The sequence below is a fragment of the Tachysurus fulvidraco genome, chromosome 13 (assembly GCF_022655615.1).
Source record: "Tachysurus fulvidraco isolate hzauxx_2018 chromosome 13, HZAU_PFXX_2.0, whole genome shotgun sequence".
Classification (NCBI taxonomy): domain Eukaryota; kingdom Metazoa; phylum Chordata; class Actinopteri; order Siluriformes; family Bagridae; genus Tachysurus; species Tachysurus fulvidraco.
Genome location: NC_062530.1, coordinates 14,949,370 through 14,975,377, shown reverse-complemented (window position 1 = coordinate 14,975,377; position 26,008 = coordinate 14,949,370). Strand labels below are relative to the sequence as shown.

The following is a 26,008-nucleotide window of genomic DNA, read 5'->3' as shown; positions in this document are numbered from 1 at the left end:
TTGTTTTGAATACTTTTATTTCCATAGAACAATTTAAAATTTCGCATATTTGCATTCACAGTATGATACACCTCCACCCATCGGATTAGAGTAAAATCATAGATTTCTTCAGATTTCCATTTGCTTCATCACACACACAAAAGAAATAGAAACGTCTTCTCCTGGATTCCAATATACATACAAAAGTACAAGAATAAGAAAAATACTTTCCATATTTTACACATATACTGTATATATACTGCGCTTTTAATAAAAAGGGCTCGTTTACAAAATTGTAATTCATTTTCTCATTGTATATATACATACACATTTACATACATAAAAAATTAGGTTTATGGTACTTTTTATTTTGGTGGCTGTTATTCCAATTTGTGTGCTGTTCATATCATTAGAAACTGATTAACGAGACAGAGAGAAATATATGAATATCTTTTTATACTGCCCTTCAGAAATAATAACCAGTGCATTTGCAACAATTTCTCCTAAAAATAAATCCTCTTAAATAACCTAATCAGAGTAGGATGACAAATCTCGAGTTCCCAGAAATACCCCTCCAGCTGTCCGGTCCCTTTTAAATGCCCTTCCACTTCGATTGTGTCCATCTTTTAGTTCATGTTCACTCCAGCTGTCCCAGTGAATCAGAGGTGTTAGATTTGCAGACGTTGTGTCTGGGTATGTCAAAACAAACCCGGTTCTGAAGCCTCTCTCAATCGAAGACCTGTTAAATATAACTTTAATGTGACAGAGTGGAAATAAATATGATGAGGTGGAAATAAGGAAGGCTCCAGTAATGAAACTACACCTGCCAGGAACACACCTATCCACAGGTTTCTAAACACTTTGGCATATTTTGTGTTTTTGCTGGCCACATTTCATCTACTTTTAAAAAGATGGAACGGTGGTGAAAAGTCAACATTTTGATTCAACATTTAGCTCCTTCAACTCCTTCATTCTCCTCCATTGTTGAGTTTTTACACACACAAACGGAGAGCAGGAGAGGACTGAACAAACCAGCTCCCCAGTCAGGCTGAATTTTAGCCTTTATAAACATGAAAGGAATTTACTTTAAAAAAAAAAATACATACAGCACATAAGACAGCACGCAGACAGCTGGGTCCACATGAGGTCAAGGCGCCCTATCTCTATCTGAGGCACAACTCAGTGTGAGTAAAACATCTATTATTGATATATTTCTAGGGAGAGTGGATAACAACCCCAGGTAGGCATCTATAGGCAGCCATCTTCAAAAAGCAGAGACGCCACCCGAGTCTGGGGTCAAGCAGCTATCCCTGGGTTCAAAACTCTTTAAGCAGCTTGAGGTGAGAGAGGTCTTGGGTAGATGATACCTTCTGAAACAATGTGCATTTTGAGAGAAATGAAATGAGTCAGATGCTGAATTTCAGTGCAGAGGAACATGAACACAGCTAAGTGAGAATGAGTGGAATCTGATAGCAAGAGTTGATAAGAGTGTGAACTTCTCTTTCAAACATCATTAGAACTGGATTTCTGCCATTTCCTCATGCAAGGTGTAGGTTACTGTATTGTTCCTCTTCCTTTTGGCTGCAATCATTTGGTGTCTATTTGCTATGGATTTTAAAACATAGGACAGACTTGTAATGCTGAATCACATTCAGCAGCAAATTATACCCAAAATTACACCATCAAAGGCATGTTTAAGAAGAGGTTGTATGGTGAAAGGCAGACTGTTAGTTAGTGTAGAGGAGAAGCAAATGGGAAAGCCACAGCTAGAATGTATATGTATCATTGATGCTATAAAAATAACATGGTGTTTCCTAACAAAGTTTCCTGGAGCCTAAATCACAGATATCAGAGATGCATAACACATACATCATGGAACAAAACAGTACTATTACAGGTGCGTTATTAAATTCTTCATCATTCTTCATCATACCAATGCTACTATGCCATTTTGACATGCAGGAAGCATCAGATAAACATTCCAGTGTTTCTGCTGAGTTCATGTGATGGAGAACACAGACTCCACCAATACTATAGTACAGGTGGAGATCGGACTAGGCATCAAGGCATCAACACCACTGTGAACAACACAGAGTATGTGTTTGTGTGCTAGTTGCTGCTCCTTCATTAGTTGTGGCACAATGTATCTTTGCTGTATGACATGAATGATCTTTAGTTAATTTATTCTGTAAAAATGCGACCATATGTCCATAAGGCACTTCCATGGGGTGATGTGCACATAGTTAGTTCGGAGATGGTCCACGTCACGTGTGCCACCACCAGCTCCACTATGGTCACATTCCCCTTCAGCTGGGGTGGTGAGTTCTTATAGAGATCAACATCATCTTGATGTTTTGTGACAGTAGGTACAGTACCATAAACATGTAGCCTTCACGTTGTACTAGTTGTGCATAAAAGTCTTTAATATGATTAAATATTATGAGGTGTTTCACAATGTGATGAAGTTGCCGTCCTCTCTCATGCTCTCCTGGCTGCTGCTCGTCTTATTGGGGCTGCTGTTGTGCGAGCTCATAGAGCTGGTACTAGGCAATGAGACGCTCTGTGGGAGTGACCTCTGACCATAAGAAGAAACGATGCCATTTCCATTGGTAAGATGATGTGGCGTGTAGGCAAGCAAGTTGTCACTCTCGATAATGAGGTCGGATTCATCTTCATCACTGTCTCCTTCCAATACACTGTTGCTGTTACTGTACTGGCTAACAGTTTGTGAGGCAGGACTAGGAATGGAGTCCTGGGAAAGCACAGATCCTCCTGAGCCACCCGAGTTGTTGCCAGCTGAGGTTTTGCTCGATCTGTGCATCACGTTGTTGCGCTGATTGGCTGGTTTGACCGTCACAATAAGGTTGTGACTGTTGGCCACCATCATGTCTGTAACCTGGTCCAGTGATTTGCCAGCCACGTCAATGCCGTTGACTTCCAGTATCTCATCATTGACCCCGAGCAGTCCTGTGCTCTCGGCCAGGCCGCCTTTAACCAGACGTGAGATAAAGACACCGGGCACTTTCTCAACGCCCTGTGAGGTGACACGAACGCTCACACCATCGCGAATGTAGAAGCCCAGAGGTTTGTGGGTGCCATGCTTGTGCAGACGTACACGGCGGTGTGTCTCAGGCAGGATGTCCACATCGATGATGGAAGAGATCTGGCGGAAGTCCTGTGGGAAGCCGATCAAAAGACCCGATTTACTCTTCTGTTGGGTAGCACGCAGACCTGCCAGGCCTTTCTTTCTTCTCTGCAGAGAGTTTGTCCCAAAGACCACAGGCTCGTCCACATCTATGGGTCAAGAAGAGAAAGAAATTGGTTATGCTGATGAAAAGGAAACATTACTTTCATCTGAGCCTCGGTGCCAGTCAGGCACAGAAGGGATTCAGATGATGCATCTGCACAAACTGGTACAATTACTTTAGGCTACTTGAGTATATAAAAAATGCTATCTGTTCATCATGACTAAGCAAACTCTATTATATTCACTTTCTTTCTCAAAAAATATCTGAAAATGACAGCAATGCAGCATTACCAATGCTAAAGTTACAAAGAGCAGCCAGTGCTAAAGAACACAATACATGCTAATAATGGCAAGGCAAACAGAGAGAAAGATGGATGTATGGATGAATAGATAGAACTGTCTCATTCAGTTAAAAACCTTGGTCAGTGTATTTTATAGATGTCTCATCTCCAGGGCCATAACATGACTAGTTTGTAATGATAAACATATAAGAGCATCATTCTAGAGTAAAGAGAGTAAAGTGGCTAGTATAAAATAATAATTTGTCTTAGTTTTGCAATGTGGCATTGTTTTGTATCCGAATCCTTGACTAAAACAAAAAAGACTATGATTATTACAACCCACTGGAGGAAAAAAAACAGAAAGTCATTTACACCTTCGTGACGAAGAGTGACTAAATCAATCAGCTGTGTGTAGGTTTGTGTTTATTTTCAGCATGTAGAGAACATTTAAAGAACTAATCAACATCATCTTCAGGAGTTGAAATGTAAGCTTTGTGGTGTTACCAAAATATTCCTGATTAGTAGACGTTTGATATTGTTATATAATCTATACGTTTTAACGGTTCAGCTCCTCTAAGTATTATTCTGAGGGAGCATTCAAATGGCTCCTTTCCAATCTGTCCCTATAAAGATAATTAGTGCACAAAGACGTTTTCAGTCACTCCAGAAGACTCTAGAAAAATACTAATCCCACAAATGACTCCTAAGTCTCAGACTCAGCTGAAACGGCTCAGCATAATTTGCAACTAATCACCGTAACCATATTCTACACTAGACAAATAGGGGCTCTTCTAAACCTCACATAGGTATTTATATTAATTAAGCTGTCAGACCACAAAACATGGAAGGGTCTGGACCTGGCTTATTACATATCTAATTTATTAGCAGGGTGCAGTTCACATCTAATCTGGTAAGTACGGGTTAAAGTAATGGGCAGACTGAGCGAGACACAGTCTGCCCTTTGACCCTCGCTTTAATGAGAAGCAACATATGTCCCCACACAAGGGACACATTCTGATCGATATGTGCCGAGCATGGTGCATCCATTGTAGCAGAGACAACAGAGTCTGAGTCTGAATATGAAAATACATATAAAATGTCCCTATACTAGGACACTGAAAAACTAGAATCGGTGCACTCCTTGGTGCATGAATGTTGTGTTTGTCTAAATGTGGAATTTATTTATTTATTTCTATTTGAAGTATAAAATGAAAGAATAAATGTAACATGCACAAATCATTCACATAACAATGACATATAAGGACATTTTGATGTCGTCATGCATAGACACATTTTCACAAATTGAGTTAATTGCGAATTGTTACAAATAATTAAACAAATAAAATATTCCAACATGTGATTTGGGCTTTCAGAGGGAAAATCTTGCAATTTTTAGATTGCTGTTTGACTTATATTGTATTCTCTGTGCATAGCAAGAGCCTTAGTCTGCCAGTCTCCCTCCATTAGACTGAGAGCGTGGACTCCTGCAGTGAGGAAAGCAGTGTGTGTTATTAAAGCTGCACAGGCCTGGAGGGAGGGAAGGAGGGAGTCTCGTCCAGCCAGACAGGGGGTCACAATGTTGGGAGGTGAGCTGCTTTGGGGGATGCTAGGGAGAGTCTAGGTGTCACCCTTCTCTGCATGAGCTCATTTATGTATTACTGATGGTGTATAAAATCAGGATAGTGTGTGATTGTTGGTGCCATCATACTGTCTGTTGTAAACATTATGTTAATTGAGGTAGTAATGTGATGTACCACTGAGAGAGCAGATGCTGATGCATAGAGCAGCGGTGCTCAAAGTGGGATCCGAGGACCCCAGGGGTCTGCAATTATTTTTTACTTTAGATACTATGCTGGAAATCAAAAGCCTTTATGACTGATTTAATTATTTAATCAAAAACTCAAAAGCTAGATGACCTACAAAGAATGTTGTCTCGGACCTTCTGTGTTATGTTGGAGGAAAGTTCAGGTATATAAAGCTCTATAGCTCTAATAAATAGAGATAATTTTACTGTATATGAAACGTCTGTTCATAAAAATACTGAGCATAACTGTATGTAGAATTTACAGTTAAATTGTTACAAGCATTTTGACATGTATGGAGTACTTAGACCTGAAGAACACGCATGCACGCACGCACACACACGCATGTGCGCACACACACACGCACACACACACGCACACACACACGCACGCACACGCACGCACACGCACGCACACGCACGCACACGCACGCACACACGCACACAAACAAATTCATGCTGCATTCACTAGTGTCCTTAATGAGCCAGATACTCTCCACATCTGCTCTGCTGCTCTCATCAATCACTTCATCTGGACCTCATAATAATATCAGTACATAACAAATCAAGGAACCCACCGCTCCAGTGACCTTGTGTGAGTACTACCAGAGAGGATACTCGCAGGCGGGAAGTCGATCAGAAGAAGTTAGGATGTTAGCTTCCATTTTAATCTGCCTCCAAACCACTCAGACGCTCATTTGAAATAACTAAATCTAACCCACATTACTGGGTCTTCTATGAGATTACTCCTGTCTAGAGTGCCAAAGAACATGCAATACCCCAGAACAGACACATACACACTTCTTATGGCCCTTTGTATCTGTAAAATCTCGTAAAATTCTTTGTATATTCTCTGTAACTGAATAGAAGGCCATCTCAGGTATTAACAAACACTCTGGCTGAAGGTTCATGAGGACAAATGGATCTGAATTGTTAAGAAAGAAGAAAACAAATATTGGTCAGTGACAGAACTGTAAAACTGTCATTATCAAAAATCCATGGTGCTAAGTATTGAGGAAAAAAGAACAATATAAGCAATGAATTACAGTCATGCAGCCCAAACCTGAGGGCACAGACAGTGCAGATCTTTCTAAACCGTGCTCTTGGAATTAGATTACTACCTCTCCTTTCTTTGGACACTCTGGCATTTTGGGAGTAAAGTCAAACACAAATCCTGTGCTAGTGAAATATGTTTGATGATATGAAGGCAGGTCCAAACAATAAGGCCTGTTCTGGTCTTGAATTTTTTGGCCATAGCAATCCATAATAGCCAAGCTTTCTATTGGAATGAGTGTATCCAGTGAATGGGCTGGGTTTAATACTATAGATATGGTACTATATTGACTTAGGGGTTCCAGGCCCAAAGAGAAATGTTATGCTAGTATAAGGTAGCTTAGCGATGAATGTTAACACTTCATAAGTGTAATGACAAGAGGGTGAACTTTACTGACTTACAGTCTATGTGTTCGAGAAGCAAATGAAGTAAAATAATATTAATATGCAAGTATGATGATGCTGTTCTCTTGTTTATATTCACTGATTCATTGATTGTTGCGGTGATGGCTCAAGTGTTTAAAGCTCTGGGTTGTTGATTGTAGGATCAGGGTTCAAGCCCCAGCACTGTGAAGCTGCCACTGTTGGGCCCCTGAACAAGGCCCTTAACCCTCCCTGCTCCAGGGGTGCTGCATTATAGCTGCCCCTGCACTCTTACCCCAACCTCCTCAGTTTGGATGTGTGAAGAAAAGAATTCCACTGTGCTGTAATGTATATGTGGTGAGAATAAAGGCTTCCATGCCCCCATTTCATTCATTCATTTATCTTTATTGACACTTTTCACAGGACAATTTTGCATCATTTTTGCACCAATAACTGCAGACAGTTACACATATGCAGTTTATTCATGCCAGTTATTCTACATTCATATCACTGTATTTCATCATGACTCCCCTATCCTTTAGCTTTTACGCTACTCTATTTGATTCTTTTATCATTATGGACAGCCATTATGTTTGTGTATACATTTTAATTTAAATTGAAGTGAGGTGGTGGATCTGGAGCTTATCCCGCAAAACACTATTGTTGGAGGCTCAACATCAACAACTTGTCTGTGTCACAGTATGTATTGTAATGTGCTCCTTTCTGCCTTGGTCCTACTGTAGCAATCACGTGAATATTTTCTGATGATATTTCTCTGGTCATAAAACTCTTCTATTTAAATTAAACCTGAACTCTGGTTCAGATTAAATGTGTTTATAATAAAATAATTGTAATGTGCTTAATGACTGTAGCTTGCTGCAGTATTTTTCTTATTCCTGTGAGAAATGAGAAGCAAGTTACCCTGATGATGAATAAATATTAATAGAACTATCAATATAAATTTAATGCATTTATATTTAGAATTTAAATTTAAAAATACATTTTTTAATAAAATATAAATTTAAATTCTGACCTACCTTTTGGTCAATTTGTGTTAAATCTTAGGCACCAGAAACAATCGCATCCTCAGATTTCTCCGCTTGATTTTCACACAGACCCTAACCAAGCTCAGAATGAGAAGATGTGAGGTAGCAGTACTACCAATCGTTACGTCCTCGCCTCATTTAAACTCATCATTAGCATTAAGTTGTCACTGCAGTCACAATGTTGACTAAATTTGCACTATTGGACTGTGTTAGACAGCACTTTTGCCTCGCAATTTTATAGTTAGGAGTTTGATTTCTACCTCTGCCCGTTGTGCATGGAGATTGCATGTTCTCCTCCAGGGCTCTTTCTCTAGTCCAAAAACATGTGTCATTGGCTAAATTGATTGTAGTGTGTGAATGGGTGATAGTGTGTGTTATTGTGCCCTGTGATGGGATGGAGCTAGTACATGGTGCCCCCTGCCTTGCACCCCGTGTCCACTGTGATAGCGCCCAGGCTCCGTGCTACCATGCTAGGACAGGTGATACAGTTACTGTTCTGCTTTGGACTTCACCTGCAGAACAAAAGTCTAGACAAGAGTAGATTGACATGATCTGATCTAATTATGACCCTGAGTCAGCCGCTGAGCTCCGAAAATCTGGATGCAGTGTGTTTGATTATATTACACATCATCAAAGGAAAAAATAATTCCGGCTAATGTATACAATGCCCTTCCTTGTCTCTGACTTCATCTGGTTTGTGTCTCTAAACTGCAGTCTAGTCTCGGTAACGTGCTGCGTTCGTCCTACTATGATCAAATGACATGCTAGTTATCGTGCTGTTCATAGCTTAATTCGCTAATGAAACAAACCCTTCATACATCTCTGCTAGTTGACATTATCTTCTGCATTACATTGACACTGCTATATTGAATGACATTTTGTCTGTAATGGGATACATCAAAGCAATAGACTGATCAACATCTATGAGAGTGTCATCTCTGGGGAAGCCCGCATGAACGTCATTAATAATTCTTTATTAATCCCTGTTAATTCTATACTGCTGCCTTCTTTCTGATCGTCACCTGGCCTTGGCATGACCTGCGGAGCATAAGATTAGACGTGGTATTCCCTGTCCATCTGATGTGATCCTGGAGGCCAGCATCAAGCACATTAATAATTACAGGGAGGAAAGTGGAGATAAGCTGGATCGCTTCCACCAACCTGCTGTTAGTGCCGGCTATAATAGAGACATCTGATGCCATCGGTACGTCTCGGAGTCTCGCTGCTTCAAGCCGTGAATCGCTTTACATTTATGATCACATGAAAGTTCCCATGTATGTTGTCAAATTCTCTTCGTCAGATTTTATCTTTTTTATTAAGAGGAAAAACATCTGACAACAAAAATGTGTCTGTGTGAAAAATCTTTACACATTTTAAAGGTAAAAAAACATTTTCTTCTATATTTTACAAAAAACACTGATACTACTGATACTATATTTCTTGAAACGATAAGATTTCCCTTCATTTATTTCAATATCATCATACACATCAGCGCTAAAAGTCACTCACAGCATTTAAACATGACCCTGTGAGTGTAGATGCTATTCTCTGTTTTGATGAGGAGGATGATGATGCAGAAGCATGACAGACTTTCGAATTCGGATTACAAAAACTGTAATTAAATCACACTTAGAAAGGTTGTAGACATCTTTAGACAGACTGAATGTTTTTACACCCAACTAAATTCAGCTTGCTTCTTAAACCACATGATCTTTACTAAAAAATAGAAACTAAGAAAGAATATTACAAAAAATTTCATCCAAATTCAGGGTCATTTTTGATTTCTTAAATAGTTTTAGTGTTTCTTTAAACAAGTGTTTTAATTACAAGTATCATGTTAGAATGTTATTTCGAAAGAGCTGAGCTTTCAGATTGTTCATGGGTTTCTCAAGGCAAAGCACAAAAAAGATTATTTCTTTATAAGTCTTAGATGAACGTTGAAATGAAAACATTCAGTTTCAGGTATTGGAGCAGAAGGAAGTAACAGTGATATAATCTCACTTTGCTATTGAGCCATACAGCAATTATATTAATGACCTGTTTTTCATACCACCTTTGTCAGGGTGTGGTGTTTTACAGTATACCAGGCGAACACATGTATACTCCTTCACGTGTCTGGTCTTAAAGTGTATGACCTCACTCTGTGTTACGACCATCTGGAGACTGATGCTTGGCCATATGGCCACTAAGACTACCCCCTCTCCCTAACCCTCCTTGTCTTACTGGCCAAGTCTCACATGTAATAGAAATGTTTTGATATGCAAAGTCACATGTATCTGTGTGCTGTTGTATAAGTTCATTAATGATGACCAGAAAAGATGAGAGAGAGAGATAGAGAGAGAGAGAGAGAGAGAGAGAGAGAGAGAGAGAGAGAGAGAGAGAGAGAGTGAGTGAGTGAGAGAGTGAGAGTCTACAGTATAAACAAGTCTGTGGGGACTGGACAAATGGGGCTTTGTTTGGGATTATTACAGGATAATGAGGACCTGAGACACGTACAACATCCTGCATTCTGAACAATTATCTTGACCTTGTATATTTCTTCTTTCTATTTGTACAGATCTAGATAAATCCTGAACCTTCATTACATGCTACTTTACACCAATACTTCCTATACCATAAAATATAGCCATAAATGTTGATATTTTTGTTGTTTTTAAAGAGCACACAGATAAGCTCAAAACAATACAAACTTCCTCTGTGACAGCTTCTCTTCCTCCGCTGAGGTTAAACAGGTAAAGCTGAACTTCTCTTTTCTCACTTCTCATTCTGTCTGTCCTGCCCCAAACATTCAGAGCTGAGTAATGGTACAACTGGCGTACCTTCGGATCACGGAGCGTTAATTTATAGCCCAGAGCGACAGCCCCGATCTTGAACCGATATCCCTGTGGCCATGAAAAAACACTTGTCATCATGTAAAGAAAGCATGACTGATCCAGAAACATCTCCTAGCAGGTAAACATACAGAGCATGAATTCTCCTCCTAATCTACACATGGACAGCTGCCAAGCAAAGCAAGCATTCTTCTCATTTTCAGCATACAGTGAAGGCCACACCCTCACATTGTGAAACAGTATGTCTGTTTCCACTCCTTGTCCACTGCACTGTCCTCACACAGTCCTGCCCACGCTCGTGTTCAGATTTAGGTATGAAGAGGAAGGAGGGGGAGAAATGGACAGAGACTGGAGCCACTACTGCACAGAGCTGGGCATAATCACACCACGGCTCCTTATTTCCCTAAAGATTCCCCAGACCTCATTCAGAAAAAGACTTGAATCTGATGACGAATGTGCATTACACTGAGCAGTGAAGTGTGCGCTGGCTTTGCGGTCTAAAATCCAGTCTAAATTTAGCCTGAACCAGTTTATCCAGGAGACGTTTCAAAATTCGAATAGCAGGAACCCAGGCTCCCAGTCTCGTCTCATCCGTCTCACCCTTTCTCTTTCACATCGATTATTTTTCCTGCTACCCTCTCCTGCTTTTACCTAAACAGTGGTTTGTATTTGCACGGTTGTCATGGTGATCCGAGCTCAGATACACGCACCTGTTCAGCAGGCAGGCCGGTCACCTTACATACCCTTTCTGCTCTTTGATCAGCTAGCTTATTGTTTTGGCAATGCGGTGGCCTGGAGAATGCAAATATGGAGCTTCTTACAGCCTGTAGGAGAAGCGCCAGAGGACACAGAGATATTGGCGAATGTAGAAGAGGAGCAAACGTGTTCCCCATCACTAAGGTATCAGGTTAGACGAGAGAAAAACTGAGGATGAAGGTTGTAGAGAAGTGGAACAAAAGTCTGCGCTCTCACCATGTGCCAGGTGCTCTGTCTGATCGTCTAACCTGGCACTAATACAGAAGAGAGAGAGAGAGAGAGAGAGAGAGAGAGAGAGACTCTGAGCTAGCCAAGAACATACACCTGCACAACAGATGCTGTTCTGTGCCACGCTTTCTCTCTCATTCCACACCTTTCTGCTCTGAATGTTTCTTCATCTCACTTTCTCCCTTCCTCTTTGGTGTGTCAGTTTCTAGCTCACTATCCCAATTTCATTTGAACCTTCCCGGGTTTAATCCTGTTTAACACAGTAAGACTAGTTTATTTGTTTGTGAGTTGTTATTTTTGGTGTTAAGACCCGTATTGAAATTTCATGCTGCTGCTCTTATCTAAAAGCCACCAATAGGAGGGCAGCATATGAAATGTTTATGTTTTGCTTTAGCTAGCCACAAACTCCTCTTCCTCACCTCTTTTTAATGTGTTTTCTCTTGGGATTAGATCGCTACTACTGTTATACCAAAGGCTTGGTTTCTGCTTATGCAACCCCATTTTCTTCTGTAAGCTGAACATTTTCTTTTCTCACAGGTCTTTTTTATTCGAGCATCTCCAATGTGTAACCTAGCATGAAACGCAGAGTGTGTTACAGAATTTAAGATTATTGCCTGTCACTCTGAAAGAGATCATCACGCACAGTTTGACAAGCACCAGTCTCAAATTTCTGCTGAAATCAGTCGGTCTAAAGACTGTTTTCTGGTTCCTGTACAGATACAACTGGCTCAAAAATCAGCCGTATCTACATACAAATATCCCTCTGATCATACTGTAGGACTGTGGGTGGCTAGTATCAGTATCCGTATCACTACAACAAGCCTAAAAGTTTTGTAGATAGAAATAAAATAAAATATATTATCAGAAATATATTAGTGAAAATGGCAGCAGGAAGAACAAAAACATTGTTAGAATATTTTGCACTTTGTTCTCCATTGTCTGCCAGGACTAAATGCTCAGCTATCACACAGTTTTAACAAGACTACAACTACAACTACAACTGTTAAAAAATAAAATAATATAATAAGAATTAAAAATAAATCAATCTAAAAAAGGTACAAAATAGTTTGTTGCGGCCACAAGTTATGGCCGCAAATGGTGTAACCTGAGCTCCTGACGTAATATGTTGTGGGAACATACTGACTACATGGTTAATGATTAATGATTTGGTTAATGAAGTACAGGAAATAAAACTATTAGCTCTTATTTTTCAAAGCGAATGGGATACCAATATGTCTGATTCCAGTATGTGGTTACGTATCATTCCACTATCTGAAGTAATGTGTAATATTATCAATCATTTTCATGCCTAGGCTCCTGTGGCCACAGTGACCTACTGCAATCGATTTCTGTGTCTCATTCATTAAACAATACAATAATTGTGACGATGTAATTACTTGAGGTCATGAAATAATTCTCTAGAAACTTAACTCGTGGCCTCTGTATATTAATTCCTCAGTCACACCTTATTACAAGAGAACACCATGTGACCAAAGCAGCTCCTAGATAGATAGATAGATAGATAGATAGATAGATAGATAGATAGATAGATAGATAGATAGATAGATAGATAGATAGATACACACACGCATGCGCACACACACTACAAATAGTTTTGAGATGTTAATCATGCTATAAAACATGTTTTTGTATTTTTATGGATAAATTGTGCTTGTAGTTTTAAATGTATACATTATATAAGCCTGTACTGCAGAATTCCAATGAAGTTGAATTTCAGTATACAATGTTTTCTGTCAGTGGTGATTTATATAGAAAATAAACATTTGTTTATATGGCTGCTAGGATACAACTGTCATGTATCGCACGCACGCACACACACTCACACACACACAGTTGCCATGTACAGATGGAGTGACTGTTTGACTACATACACATTCTAGGAACATGTGTACCTGCACTTTCCCTGTACATACATACATACATACATACATACATAATATATATTATAAGGATTATAGGAAGCAGAGGGATGAGTGTGCCCTCATACACATTACTGCTTAAACTGCATATATATATATATATATATATATATATATATATATATATATATATATATATATATATATATATATATATATATATATATATATATATATAGGGCACACTCATCCCTCTGCTTCCTATAATCCTCATACTCAAATGCTGCCTAACCTTATCAGAAACATGCAGTGCAGTGATATGAGCTCTTATATAGCATTAAGGTATAATGGACACAGACACAGGTTAAGTCTTGGGCCTGGCCACGTTGGATGGTCAGTGCAGACACTGTAATCTAGCCCAACACTAATGTTGGAATGTATGTGAGAAATAACTTTAGAGCACATCTCTTTAATTTGCCTGTAGTGTAGATGCCTCCGTGGCCTGCTGCTCCCCGTCTGACAGGAGAACTCCATTATGCACCGCCCCCCAATTGTCTCACTGCTATGCTGGATGAGCTCACCCTAAAAGCACCATCAATCTCCTCTCAGTTTCACTTAGGCAAATCACTCTAATGTCCTTCCAGAGAGAGGGAGAGAAAGTTGGTGTGGAATAAATAATCAGGGATTACTGATGATCCCAACAGTACAGCCGCCACATCATATCAGTAATGTGTCACTCTGCTTGTAGTCTGGAATGATAATGATATCAAGTAAGTAGCAGGATCGGTCTGTACCACGTTCCGGCTGTTTCTTGGTAATATTTTTGTTGACTGCACTGCTGGTAAAAGCTGATGGCAGACAAGTATTTTTAGAAAAATCTGTATAAGGATATCATGTGACTGCAATTATTGGATCTCAACATTTTTAATTCAATGACAATAGACATAATCACAAAAAAGCTTTACAGAAATCAGGATGGAGACTTAGATCTGTAATGAGCAAGACAGACATAGGACTGGGGTTATTCAATACAAGTCATTCATCTAATAATATTTACAAATCATTCCTCTGGCAGAATATCCATCCATCCATCCCTCCTTTTATTTTCTATACTGTTTATCCTTCATAGCATCTAGGGATGCTCCTTACAGTGCACAATCGCACACCCGTTCACACACTACAGACAATTTAGAGATGCCAATCAGTCTAAGGTTAGAGCTCGAAGGAATCAAACCCCCAACCCCTGGAAGTGTGAGACAAACCGCTAAATCACCATGCCGTTGTCAATAATAAGACAAGTGATGAAAGTGTTACAAGACTTATCTTCCAACAGTTGACAGGAAACAAGTGCCAGACAATGTGAAAGCCACAACTAATCCAATGGCAGCTCTCACAAAGTAATCCAAGTGACCACAAGCACAAGGGTTAAAAACAAGCCCTTACATGAAACTAGTGTTCCATAATTAGAGAGTTGCAGTTAATCAGACATTCAGTCATTGCAAAAAGGATTAACACATAAATGCAAGTTCCAAACTATCACCGTAGTTTAATATAACCTGTAAATCAAGTTTGTCCCTCAACTCAAAGCCTGACATTCCACGACATCATAAACACGAGTGCTTTTTAAAACCACATTCCTCAGAACACGTCGGGCCAGTCTGCAATTCCTGTTATGTTTCCTTTGTGATTTTCCACACTTCGACAACACCTACTGTACTACTGTATACGCCTAAAAAATCACCACACAGACCAGCATAACACGGGGCTGTAATTTGTGTTAATGGCCCACATACACTGCATGCACTCACTGTAGGAGAATGTAGTACTGATGACTCTTGTAACGCCCTGCCGTTCATTATCATCAAGGATGAGGTGTGGGTGGCGATGGTGTGGGAGGTAGTGATTGAAAAATTCCATTAGTCAAATGATTCTTTCACCACAAGTATGAACAGATTATAGCTGTACTGTGCTGCCTGTGTGTGATGCAAAAATTATACAATCAGATATATATCTATCTATTAAATGGAAGCTATATACCCTTGTTACCCTTGTGTTGTGCACAAACACAGTTATCATCTTAACTCAGAAAAAAAGAACACACTAAAGCACAAAGAAGTAAGAGGGACTGAGCAGCATGCTAAATAGGAACTTGTGCTAGTGTAGCAAAAAGAATGTCCAAAAATGTCCAACGCAGAAAAACAGTGCAGTGTTATCTCATGGAGGAGATAAAAGTAGACTCAGCCAATGACTGTGTTCCATTCAGCTGCTGCTTTTCTGGAGGAAAGGCCTTTCTGAAATTTTTATTGTTATAACTTTGGAAGTTCCGGTTAAAGCTTGATGCAGCACCTGAGAGTTATGTGTCTTGCTCAAAGGCCCACCAGTGGCAGCTTGGCAGTGCTGGGGCCTGAACACATTTAGCATGCTGCTCAGTCCCTCTTCCTTCTTTGTGCTTTAGTGTGTTCTTTTTTTCTGAGTTAAGATGCTGGGGCCTGAACTCCAATCCTCAACAACCCAGAACCTTAACTGCTTGAGCCACTACTGACCTCTGAGCCACCACTGCCCTACCACTGCCCTCTGAGCCACCACTGCCCTACCACTGCCCTACGAGCAACCACTGCCCTCTGAGCCACCACGGAGCCACCACTGCCCTCTGAGCCACCACTGCCCTACCACTGCCCTCTGAGCCACCACTGCCCTACCACTGCCCTCTGAGCCACCACTGCCCTACCACTGCCCTACCACTGCCCTCTGAGCCACCACTGCCCTACCACTGCCCTCTGAGCCACCACTGCCCTACGAGCAACCACTGCCCTACCACTGCCCTCTGAGCCACCACTGAGCCACCACTGCCCTCTGAGCCACCACGGAGCCACCACTGCCCTCTGAGCCACCACTGCACTCTGAGCCACCACGGAGCCACCACTGCCCTCTGAGCCACCACGGAGCCACCACTGCCCTCTGAGCCACCACTGAGCCACCACTGCCCTCTGAGCCACCACTGAGCCACCACTGCCCTCTGAGCCACCACTGAGCCACCACTGCCCTCTGAGCCACCACTGAGCCACCACTGCCGTCTGAGCCACCACTGCCGTCTGAGCCACCACTGCCGTCTGAGCCACCACTGCCGTCTGAGCCACCACTTTCCAGGCCAGCGAACAGAGTTATTTAATAAAACATGGTAATATTAAACAGAAACCGATTAGCAGACAGAGAGACGGTGAGAGAGAAAGACAGGTCGAACCTAAGCTGCTTCTTACACATAAACACACACAAACAAATAAAAAAAATGGACAAATCATTTTTGTGATATTAAGGGTATATATATATATATATATGTGTGTGTGTTAGATACAACTCAGTCCAGCTAAGTGATGAGGGGGTGTTTAATTGCCATGCTTTATCACTTCATCCACAGAGCTGTTTGACTTGAAAATGTTCTTTTCTGAGTCAGCATGAACAGGAGGGTCCTGGGTGCTGGAATAAACAAGGATGTTAATGAAAAGGCCTCTGTCTTTCATTATGTGGATGCATAATGAGGTTTCTACATAATAACATAAATGTGTCTGCATTCCTTCTCTTCTGTCATATACAAACAGACGACAAACTGAAAGAAAAAAAAGCGTCTTCATAAAGAGTGACCACAAGGCACTAGAACAGCTTCAGTGTAGCCTGGCACAAATTCTACCGAGTATAGATCTGATCACTGTGAAGACAGTAAGATGCGATTTAGAGTCAAAGAGTCAAAACTGACCCACCCACAACTGAGACCAAAGCAAAGCACCACACCTTCCTGAGTTTCACCCTTCCTTTCTTTTATTCTGACAATCCAGCTAGTTGTGTTGAGTTCATCACTGTGTGTGTGAGTGTGTGAGAGTGTGTGAGAGTGTGTGTGAGGGAGAGTGTCGTAGTGCTGAGAGCCAAACTTAATGCTTTAGCAGCGATAACCTTTCATTCAGAACAGTTAGTAAGACTCACACATTGTCCTTCAACCTCTCTCACACACACACACACACTCACACACACACTCACACACACACTCACACACACACTCACACACACACTCACACACACACTCACACACAGATCTTCAGCTTTTAATACACAGTCTAATAAGGCACTGGAAATAACAAAGCCTCCCTTGCTCATGGTCCGTCAAACACAAAGTGAGGGGACTGAGACGACTGAACCAGGCTCACTTATGTTTGCTTCTAGACACTGCATCGTGTTTTCTTAAAAGTCCCTCACTGATAGTAAACAGCCACACATTCACTAAAGAGATAATCACCACAGTAACTGAGCCACTGAGGCATTACAGCACTGTACATACAGCAGAAATTGTCACAAGGGGCATCACTGTGAAATCATGTTTTTTGGTTAAAGCCCATAAAGTTTATTGGGCAGAATATTTATGGACTCATTATCATGGACGATAGACACAGTATACTCTGGGTGCTTTTGTATATTCATAAAGTGTTTTACAGCTCCAAGTGAAAAGCTTTCGCCCTATCATTGAGTAATCACGAGTTCATATCCTGGCAAAGCCACAGCCATTCATGGCTAGAAGCCTAAGAGAGCATAATCCACCCAACATTAGTGTTTCACCTGCCAATCAGAGCAAAAATGGCTAATCGTGGGCATTTGTAAGCTCCTGTATGCTGAAGAGGCCAGTCAATGCTTTCATTTGAGTGCATTCAGCTGCCCTGTGACACAGCATGATGCACTGGCTTAGCCTCATGTGTTTCAGAGGAAGCTGCAATGTGTTCGGAGAGAACGAGCTAGTCGGTGGAAACTGGTGATGAATAAATTCTGGGAGGAATTCTGGGAATTTGCAACGTGATTCCAGGATTTGTTATACCACAGGTTAAAGTTAAAGTGATCAGAAACACAGACTGATTTCAGCAGTATTGGAAAACTGGGGTGAGAGAGAGGGAGAGAGAAAGAGAGAGAGCGAGAGAAGGAGAGAGAGACACCGTGTGTTTTTGTTACCCTCTGAACAGCTACAGTATCAGCATTCCTCTGATCTGGCCCAGATCCAGACTTATGGCTGAGATGGGTCTGACTGGCACAAACTACCTCAGAACCCCTATCCCCCTTACAATCCAAAGCAACACCATCATTTGCACTTACAACAGCATGATGAAACCCAGTGATGAGTATTAATGTTATACTGATTTAGGAAATGAATAACTTACCATCTCCTTCCCTCTCCGACCCTTAACGTTAACCCTTACATGTGACCAGTTTAAACTTTGTTCATCGGTCTTCACTATCCAACAGATACACAACCAAGGGCACTTTTTAATCCCTGTTTTCTTTCAAATGGGATATTTGCCAAGTTTCTCCCACCACCTCTGCCATCACACAGCATCTACCATACACATTTGCATGTGCTTCCTCCATGACACATGAAATGCTGCTCATGCTGTCCCATAGAACAACACGGAGGTGCTATCTTCATCCCTGAGCTGAGAGAGGGTAATCACATGCCTCTTGAAATTCCAGACATGGATGCCTATGGCATATGTTTACCTAAAAGTGTCTTTCACAGAAATGAGCCTGATTGTGTTATCCACAAAACAGTCACAAAACCCAAATGAACAAATGTATCAAAATTTTGCCCTTCATTCCCTAAGTTAAAGCTCCTTACCTCTCTTCTGGATGATAATCCTCAGAAGAGGATTGGCAGAAGACAGCGCTTTGTGGAAGTTGTCGTCATTGTTGATGGGAAGCAGGTCTCCGTGGACGTCAGCGTAGCCCAGTAGCACGTCAACACCTGGAATATGGTGCACTTTCTGCAGTAGCCGGTAGAATTCCTGGAAGCTGACTTTGCCGTTCCTCTGTAGTGCAAATCGCCGGTATTCTGCTTCAAACTACAGCGAGAAACATAAATGTTGTCAATCTTTCAGATGTCAGATCAGGAACAAGAGAAGACCAGCCAGGAGTCAGGCTGTAGAGGCATATGACATTCATAAAGTGGACACAAAACGTGAAGTAAACAAAAGAAAGTGATATGTAATAACAGGCTGATCACCAGAGTATTTTGTTATCTTGTTCGGTTTTGGTCTCTAAAAACATACACAATAAGATAGACAAAACAAGATAGGAGGATGTGTCTCCTTGGTGCTTCTTCACACAACAAGGTCATAATACATGTTCTCAGAAAAATATGTTTATACATCATAGAGCTGATCATATTCTTTTGACTAAAACTAAACTTAACAATAAAAATAAATAAAATATCCACACAAACAATCATCAATCATGAGAACAAGGCATCAGGATCGAACTGAACTAACCTAATCTCTATCTCCTGCGTGATTGCAGGGAATAATTCTTTTAAAATGTCTCTCTGTTCTGACAAATCATCAGAAAACCCAGTTCCCAAAAGCTCACTAATGCTTTTAGAGCCACCTGTAAAATTGTTTATGAGAAATACTTTTATAGAGCACAACAATACTTCAGTCCAAAGAAATTGTAAAGCTCTAAATCTGTCCTTCTGGAATTAGACCTACTTTAACAACCGGAGGATTTGAAGTTGTGCGTTATATAATATAATCTGTTCTTTCTTAGTGAAGGAAGGTCAAAAAACTCTGGAATATTCATTTAATGCAAAACAATCACACGCATTAAAACAAACTGACTGAAAGAATGTTTCTGAAATGTCATCTGTTCAGAAGATGATTCAGTTTTGACTCTTATAAATCAGTGAATCTGAATCGCTGTAAACTTTAAGACAGGCTGAGATTACTTTGATTTCGATGTAGACACAAATAGACACACATGCACACACGAAGCATCTCTCCTCAGTATCAATTTGAAGGCCACCTGCACCCTCCTATCTCACTGATGTGCACTTCACTGAAGTGAAAGCTGAAAGCCAAAGATCAAGACAAAGATGGACATCAACACACACACACACACACACACATGCACACGCACACGCACACACACGCACACGCACGCGCGCACACACACACACACACACACACACACACACACACACAGAGCTGAGCTGAGGGAATCCATATCCTCAATGCTGGTTTTGATGGGGAGTTAAACAACAGAACTTACACACACAAACACACACAAAGGTATGTAGATGTTTTAAGCATTGTGGGTAAAAAAAATACAAGAGAGGCAGCATGATGACAATGAAAGTTATTAACACGGATTCAAGTATCTAAAAATAGCTTCTGTATAAAGTCCATTTACACAGTGCAGCAATGGGAAATGGGGGACAGGGAGTTCTACAGAAACCAAGCTGCTCCCTATTTACTCACTGATTTATTTCAGAACTGTATGGTTAAAAAACATACATTTATTCCTGATCATTCATTCAGATGAATTAATTTAATAGTCGACTCGGTCATATGGAGCTTCTTTATATGTTATATTTCTTATATATCTTTATATAGTCTGTATAAATTTAAACATTTTTCCAAACATTGCTTTATTTAAAAGTAAGAAATAAAGATATTTTTTTACTTTTTTATAAATAGAAATTGTCCAAATTGTCCTTTTTGTTCAAATATACCAATATTCTTGACATACCATTGGCTGTTAACTGGAATCAGGCTCGTAAATATTTTTCAATTCAATTAGTCTGGGATTTTGAAAAGAAACCTGAAAAGATATACAACAAACATGATGCACTGAGAATGGCTAATAGTCTACAGAATTCACCAATGGCCTTGATTCGTGGGAGCTGATTTCTGTCCTATAATGTTTTAAAATACATCATTTGACAAATAAAGAGATAAAAAAGGGGATTATTTCACTGAAAAACATTTTTACCTCAACACAAAGCGAACGTGCACACACATTACCCTGATAGAATCCTGATATTTACAGTAGATATATAGCCATCAAGAACAACCAGAGGGATTATACCTGCCAGAAACATGCAGAGTATGTGGGAGAATATGCAAAACTCATGACAACTGCTTTCTCTAATGCTCACGCTAATGCTGTTTCCTCAGAGCCACACACTGGCTGTGTTGCTAATACTAAAATGCTAATCAACTGTGAACCACATGACTAAATCCATGCCAGGATCAGTCTCAAGCTGCACTCCATTAAAAAGTCTCTTAGAAGAAGCACTGTGCCGTGGCATCTATTCAGGTTCCTGAAACACTTTTTAAAAAAAAAATCTTTCTGTGATGAGATCCTAAAAAAGGCCCTGCCATGACTCATGAGAGGAAGGAGGTAGAGCTGTCAGTGTGATATAGCGCCCAAGCTGACACAAATTGGTTTAACATTTAGCATGGAGTTTGACTCACTATAGATCTACACATGAAAGTTTGAGTTCCTTAAAAATCCTTCCCTCATGAGTGAGCGATGGAGGGAGGGAGAGGGAGAAGGTGAGAGAATGGTTAATGATACTATTCCATTTCTTTGCACTTGTGCATCAGGCAAGTGAGACAGAATACAGTACAAACATATAACTCGAGGGCTCTTAACCACTGACCAACCACGGTTCCTCGACCAAGAGAAAGTCCACTGCTAAGTCCTGCTGAAAGCACAACCATTAGCTGAGGCAACACCACAACTCCAGGCCTCCATCCCTGCTTTCAGCCTGTTTACTACCTTCAGCTGTCTCCACATCCGACTTCCATTCCTTGCCTAAAGTGGTCTCGGTCAGAATGAAGCCTCTAATTTCATAAGATGCTCAGGAGAAAATCACATTTTTTTCTATTGCTATTCTTAGTTTTTACGTGTTACCACAGCACTTGTCTAACATTCCTTCAGTATTGAGAGTAATACAAGTACTGCAGGTCTGCTTTCCTGAAATGTATATATACACACACACACACACACACACACACACCTAAAAAACATAATGGCAAAGTGTGTGTGTGTGTGTGTGTGTGTGTGTGTGTGTGTGTGTGTGTGTTTTGGGGCAAAAGCGCACACACACACACACACACACACACACACACACACACACACACACACACACACACACACAAAACATGATGGCAAAGTGTGTGTGTGTGTGTGTGTGTTTTGGGGCAAACGTACACACACACTGAAAAAAACGATGGCAAAGTGTGATGTGCGTGTGAGATAAGTGAATCGTTCATATACATCTGATCATCTTGTTTTTTCTTTTTTTTAAATGTATGGATCAATAACTAAGTAGGACTTCATCTAAAAACAATTGTGGGATTGTAAAAATCAACATTGTGATTCGGTAAAAGCGTTTGAGGATTTTAATCCTGAATTAATCACAAACAAACAATCACCTACGAGAACTCGGAGCTAAAGACTTTGAATAATATTATTATTATTATTATTATTATTATTAATAATAATAATAATAATAATAATAATAATAAAATATTACAAGTTATACAAATTCATCTGAGCAGAGGCATGCATAAGACAGGTGGGTAGCTATTTTTCCTGCCTGGATGGTGCGTGTTATTGAAGGTACATCATGTGGTCTCATGTCCTCACTCTTCTACTGCACCATCACTGTGCTGCATCTGAGCAAACCGGTGTATCCACACTGGGGCGTTTACACGCACAATAATTCTTATATTCTGATATAGAGAGACGGTTATGAGTAGGTCTGGTAGATATGACGTGCTAGAAAACAGTCCGTTCGTTTCTTTATCCCCGCAGTAGATCCAGCACAGACTGGTGCGTCTCGCGCATCACGTGTCAACAACACACACCGTCGCATTCAGCTCCATCAGCGTTCCTTGTCCTGGACTCTGGTTACTACACCACACTGATACTTTCACCAAACGCACCACTGGATCATTTCACTTACTTTGCTTTTCACCTCCACCACAGTGTCGGTGTTTTTCTGCGGCGTCCTCTGGTTCCTCGACATGTTTATTCCCCGTGTGGATCCTCAGCTTTAAAGTCGACGCGACTGTGACTGACTCAGCTGCCTGTAAGACGCATTAGGAGCCTGAACACGACGCAGATCCGCCACTCCGCAATACTGCCGGAGATACACGGGCTCGCGCGTTACAGCGTTCACAAAAGGCGGGGTTACGTGTCTTCAATAACAATGACGTCAAGCGGCCACGCTGTTTACGCAGGCGAAAACGACAAACTGGCTCCTACTGAAATATCGGCCGGTTTGCCGTTTCCATGGAGAATTGAAGGCGGGGCAAAGTCAGTTCTTGCCTCACACCGCCGTCACTTTAAATATGTCACTAACTATTTATAAAGAACAATCGCCAGCACAAACTGGGGAAAGTGATGAACTTTCAATCGGAAAAATGTGGCGTTTTAAGGAAAGGGAGGATCTTTATTACTGTGCCAAGGCTGCTGCTTAAACGTATTCCCATTCTCATAGACTATAAAAGGAAACATATTTACAGCCAGCTGTAAGCCAGAACAAATGTCATCTGTTTTAATTACAGTACAGAGTGTGGATATACAGTCAAACTTCACTTTATTATAGGAAACACCTGTTCACCTGCACGTTCGTGCAGTCATCTAATCAGCCAATCACGTGGTGGCAGAATAAAACAAACAAACAATGTTCAATGTTTATGCAGTCATCTAATCAGCCAATCACGTGGTGGCAGAATAAAACAAACAAACAATGTTCAATGTTTATGCAGTCATCTAATCAGCCAATCGCGTGGTGGCAGAACAAACAAACAAACAAACAAATGTGCAATGTTCAATGTTCATGCAGTCATCTAATCACCCAATCACGTGGTGGCAGAACAAAACAAACCAGCAAACAAACAAACAATCAAACAAACAATGGTTAATGTTCACGCAGTCATCTAATTAGCCAATCAAGTGGTGGCAGAACAAACAAAAACAAACAATGTGCAATGTTCAATGTTCATGCAATCATCTAATCAGCCAATCACGTGTTGGCAGAACAAAACAAACAAGCAAACAAACAAATAATCAAACAAACAATGTTCAATGTTTATGCAGTCATCTAATCAGCCAATCACGTGGTGGCAGAACAAACAAAACAAACAAACAATGTGCAATGTTCAATGTTCATGCAGTCATCGAATCAGCCAAACACGTGGTGGCAGAACAAAACAAACAAACAAACAATGTTCAATGTTCATGCAGAGATCTAATCAGCCAATCATGTGGTGGCAGAACAAATAAATAAAAACTAACTAACTAGCTAACTAAATAACTAACTAACTAAATAACTAAATAACTAAATAACAATGTTCAACGTTCATGCAGTGATCTAATCAGCCAATCATGTGGTGGCAGAACAAACAAAACAAACAATCTAACTAAATAACTAAATAACAATGTTCAACGTCCATGCAGTGATCTAATCAGCCAATCACATGGTGGCAGAACAAAACAAACAAGCAAACAAACAAACAATGTTCAACGCTCATGCAGAGATCTAATCAGCCAATCACGTGGTGGCAGAACAAATAAAACAAACAAAACAAACAAACAAACAATGTTCAACGTTCATGCAGTTATCTAATCAGCCAATCATGTGGTGGCAGAACAAACAAAACAAACTAACAAACTAACTAACTAGCTAAATAAATAAATAAATAAATAAATAAATAAACAAACAAATAAATAAATAAATAAATAAATAAATAAATAGCAATGTTCAACGTTCATGCAGTGATCTAATCAGCCAATCACATGGTGGCAGAACAAACAAAACAAACAAACAAACAATGTTCAACATTCATGCAGTGATCTAATTAGCCAATCATGTGGTGGCAGAACAAACAAAACAAACAAACAAAAAAACAGGTCAGCTAGCATTAAAAATCATAATGGCATTGATGTTGGGGTCAGATGGGCTAATTTGAGGATTTCAAAAATATCACACACAACAGTCTCTAAAGTTTTCACAGGATGGTGCAAAAACAACAAATAACAAAATTCCTGTAACTTGAGGTTCTGCAGGCTGAAGCACCTTGATGATAGGAGAGATAATGACCAGACAGGTCTGAGTTGAAAATAAGTCTATAGTAACTCAAATAAGATTTTATACAGCTGTAGTGAGCAGAATAGTGACTCAGATCACACAACACAACAGAGGAATACTTGATGTGAACAGGCTACAGAAAGCATTTGATGCACTACAGTGGATGCTCTCTGTCGCAGATCACTTCAACTACTGTCATCCAGGAACAAGCATCTGGGTCTATCATGGACACAGACTCACTGAAACTGAAAGCTAAAGACTAGAAAACAGCCAGGTATTTTTTCCCTAATCTTTAACTGTCCAGTTTCTGTGAGTCTGTGCCTTAGAGTGGCTCTTTCTGTCCTTGCTCAACAGTCTTGCACCTGATTCTAGTTTAGAGCTGTGCAACACTCAACTCCTTTAAAATCTAAGTGTTTGGATTGTAAGATTGCTAGAAAGTCACTCTTAATCAAGTGTTATTAACATAATGGTGAAAATGTGATGAATATCCATAAATGACTTGAGGAATAATTCAAGGCATCCAAAATAAACATGCACATGAACAGACAATTCTCTGAGGTAGAAGAACATGTGAATATTTACTGCGATCTATGTTAACTCATTTCATTGTGCTATGTCTGCTCTATAGGAAGTCC

General features: G+C 40.3%; 1 protein-coding gene across 1 annotated transcript; it reads right to left on the bottom strand.

The window, feature by feature from the left end:
• Window positions 1-23,557, bottom strand: pard6a (par-6 family cell polarity regulator alpha). The gene is made up of 3 exons (XM_027161969.2): window positions 23,244-23,557; window positions 19,113-19,335; window positions 1-3,273 (listed from the first exon to the last, which is right to left on the bottom strand). The coding sequence occupies exons 1-3, from the start codon at window positions 23,304-23,306 to the stop codon at window positions 2,429-2,431; spliced, it is 1,131 nt and encodes a 376-aa protein (XP_027017770.1). The 5' UTR covers window positions 23,307-23,557; the 3' UTR covers window positions 1-2,428.
• Between the last annotated feature and the right edge of the window lie 2,451 nt (window positions 23,558-26,008).

Coding starts and splice junctions, on each gene's coding strand:
- pard6a (XM_027161969.2), bottom strand. CDS start 23,306: ATGTCGAGGAACCAGAGGACGCCGCAGAAAAACACCGACACTGTGGTG. Junction 19,336..23,243: donor TGGTGGAGGTGAAAAGCAAA/GTAAGTGAAATG, acceptor TTCTCGCTGTAG/TTTGAAGCAGAATACCGGCG. Junction 3,274..19,112: donor GATTATCATCCAGAAGAGAG/GTAAGGAGCTTT, acceptor CTTGACCCATAG/ATGTGGACGAGCCTGTGGTC.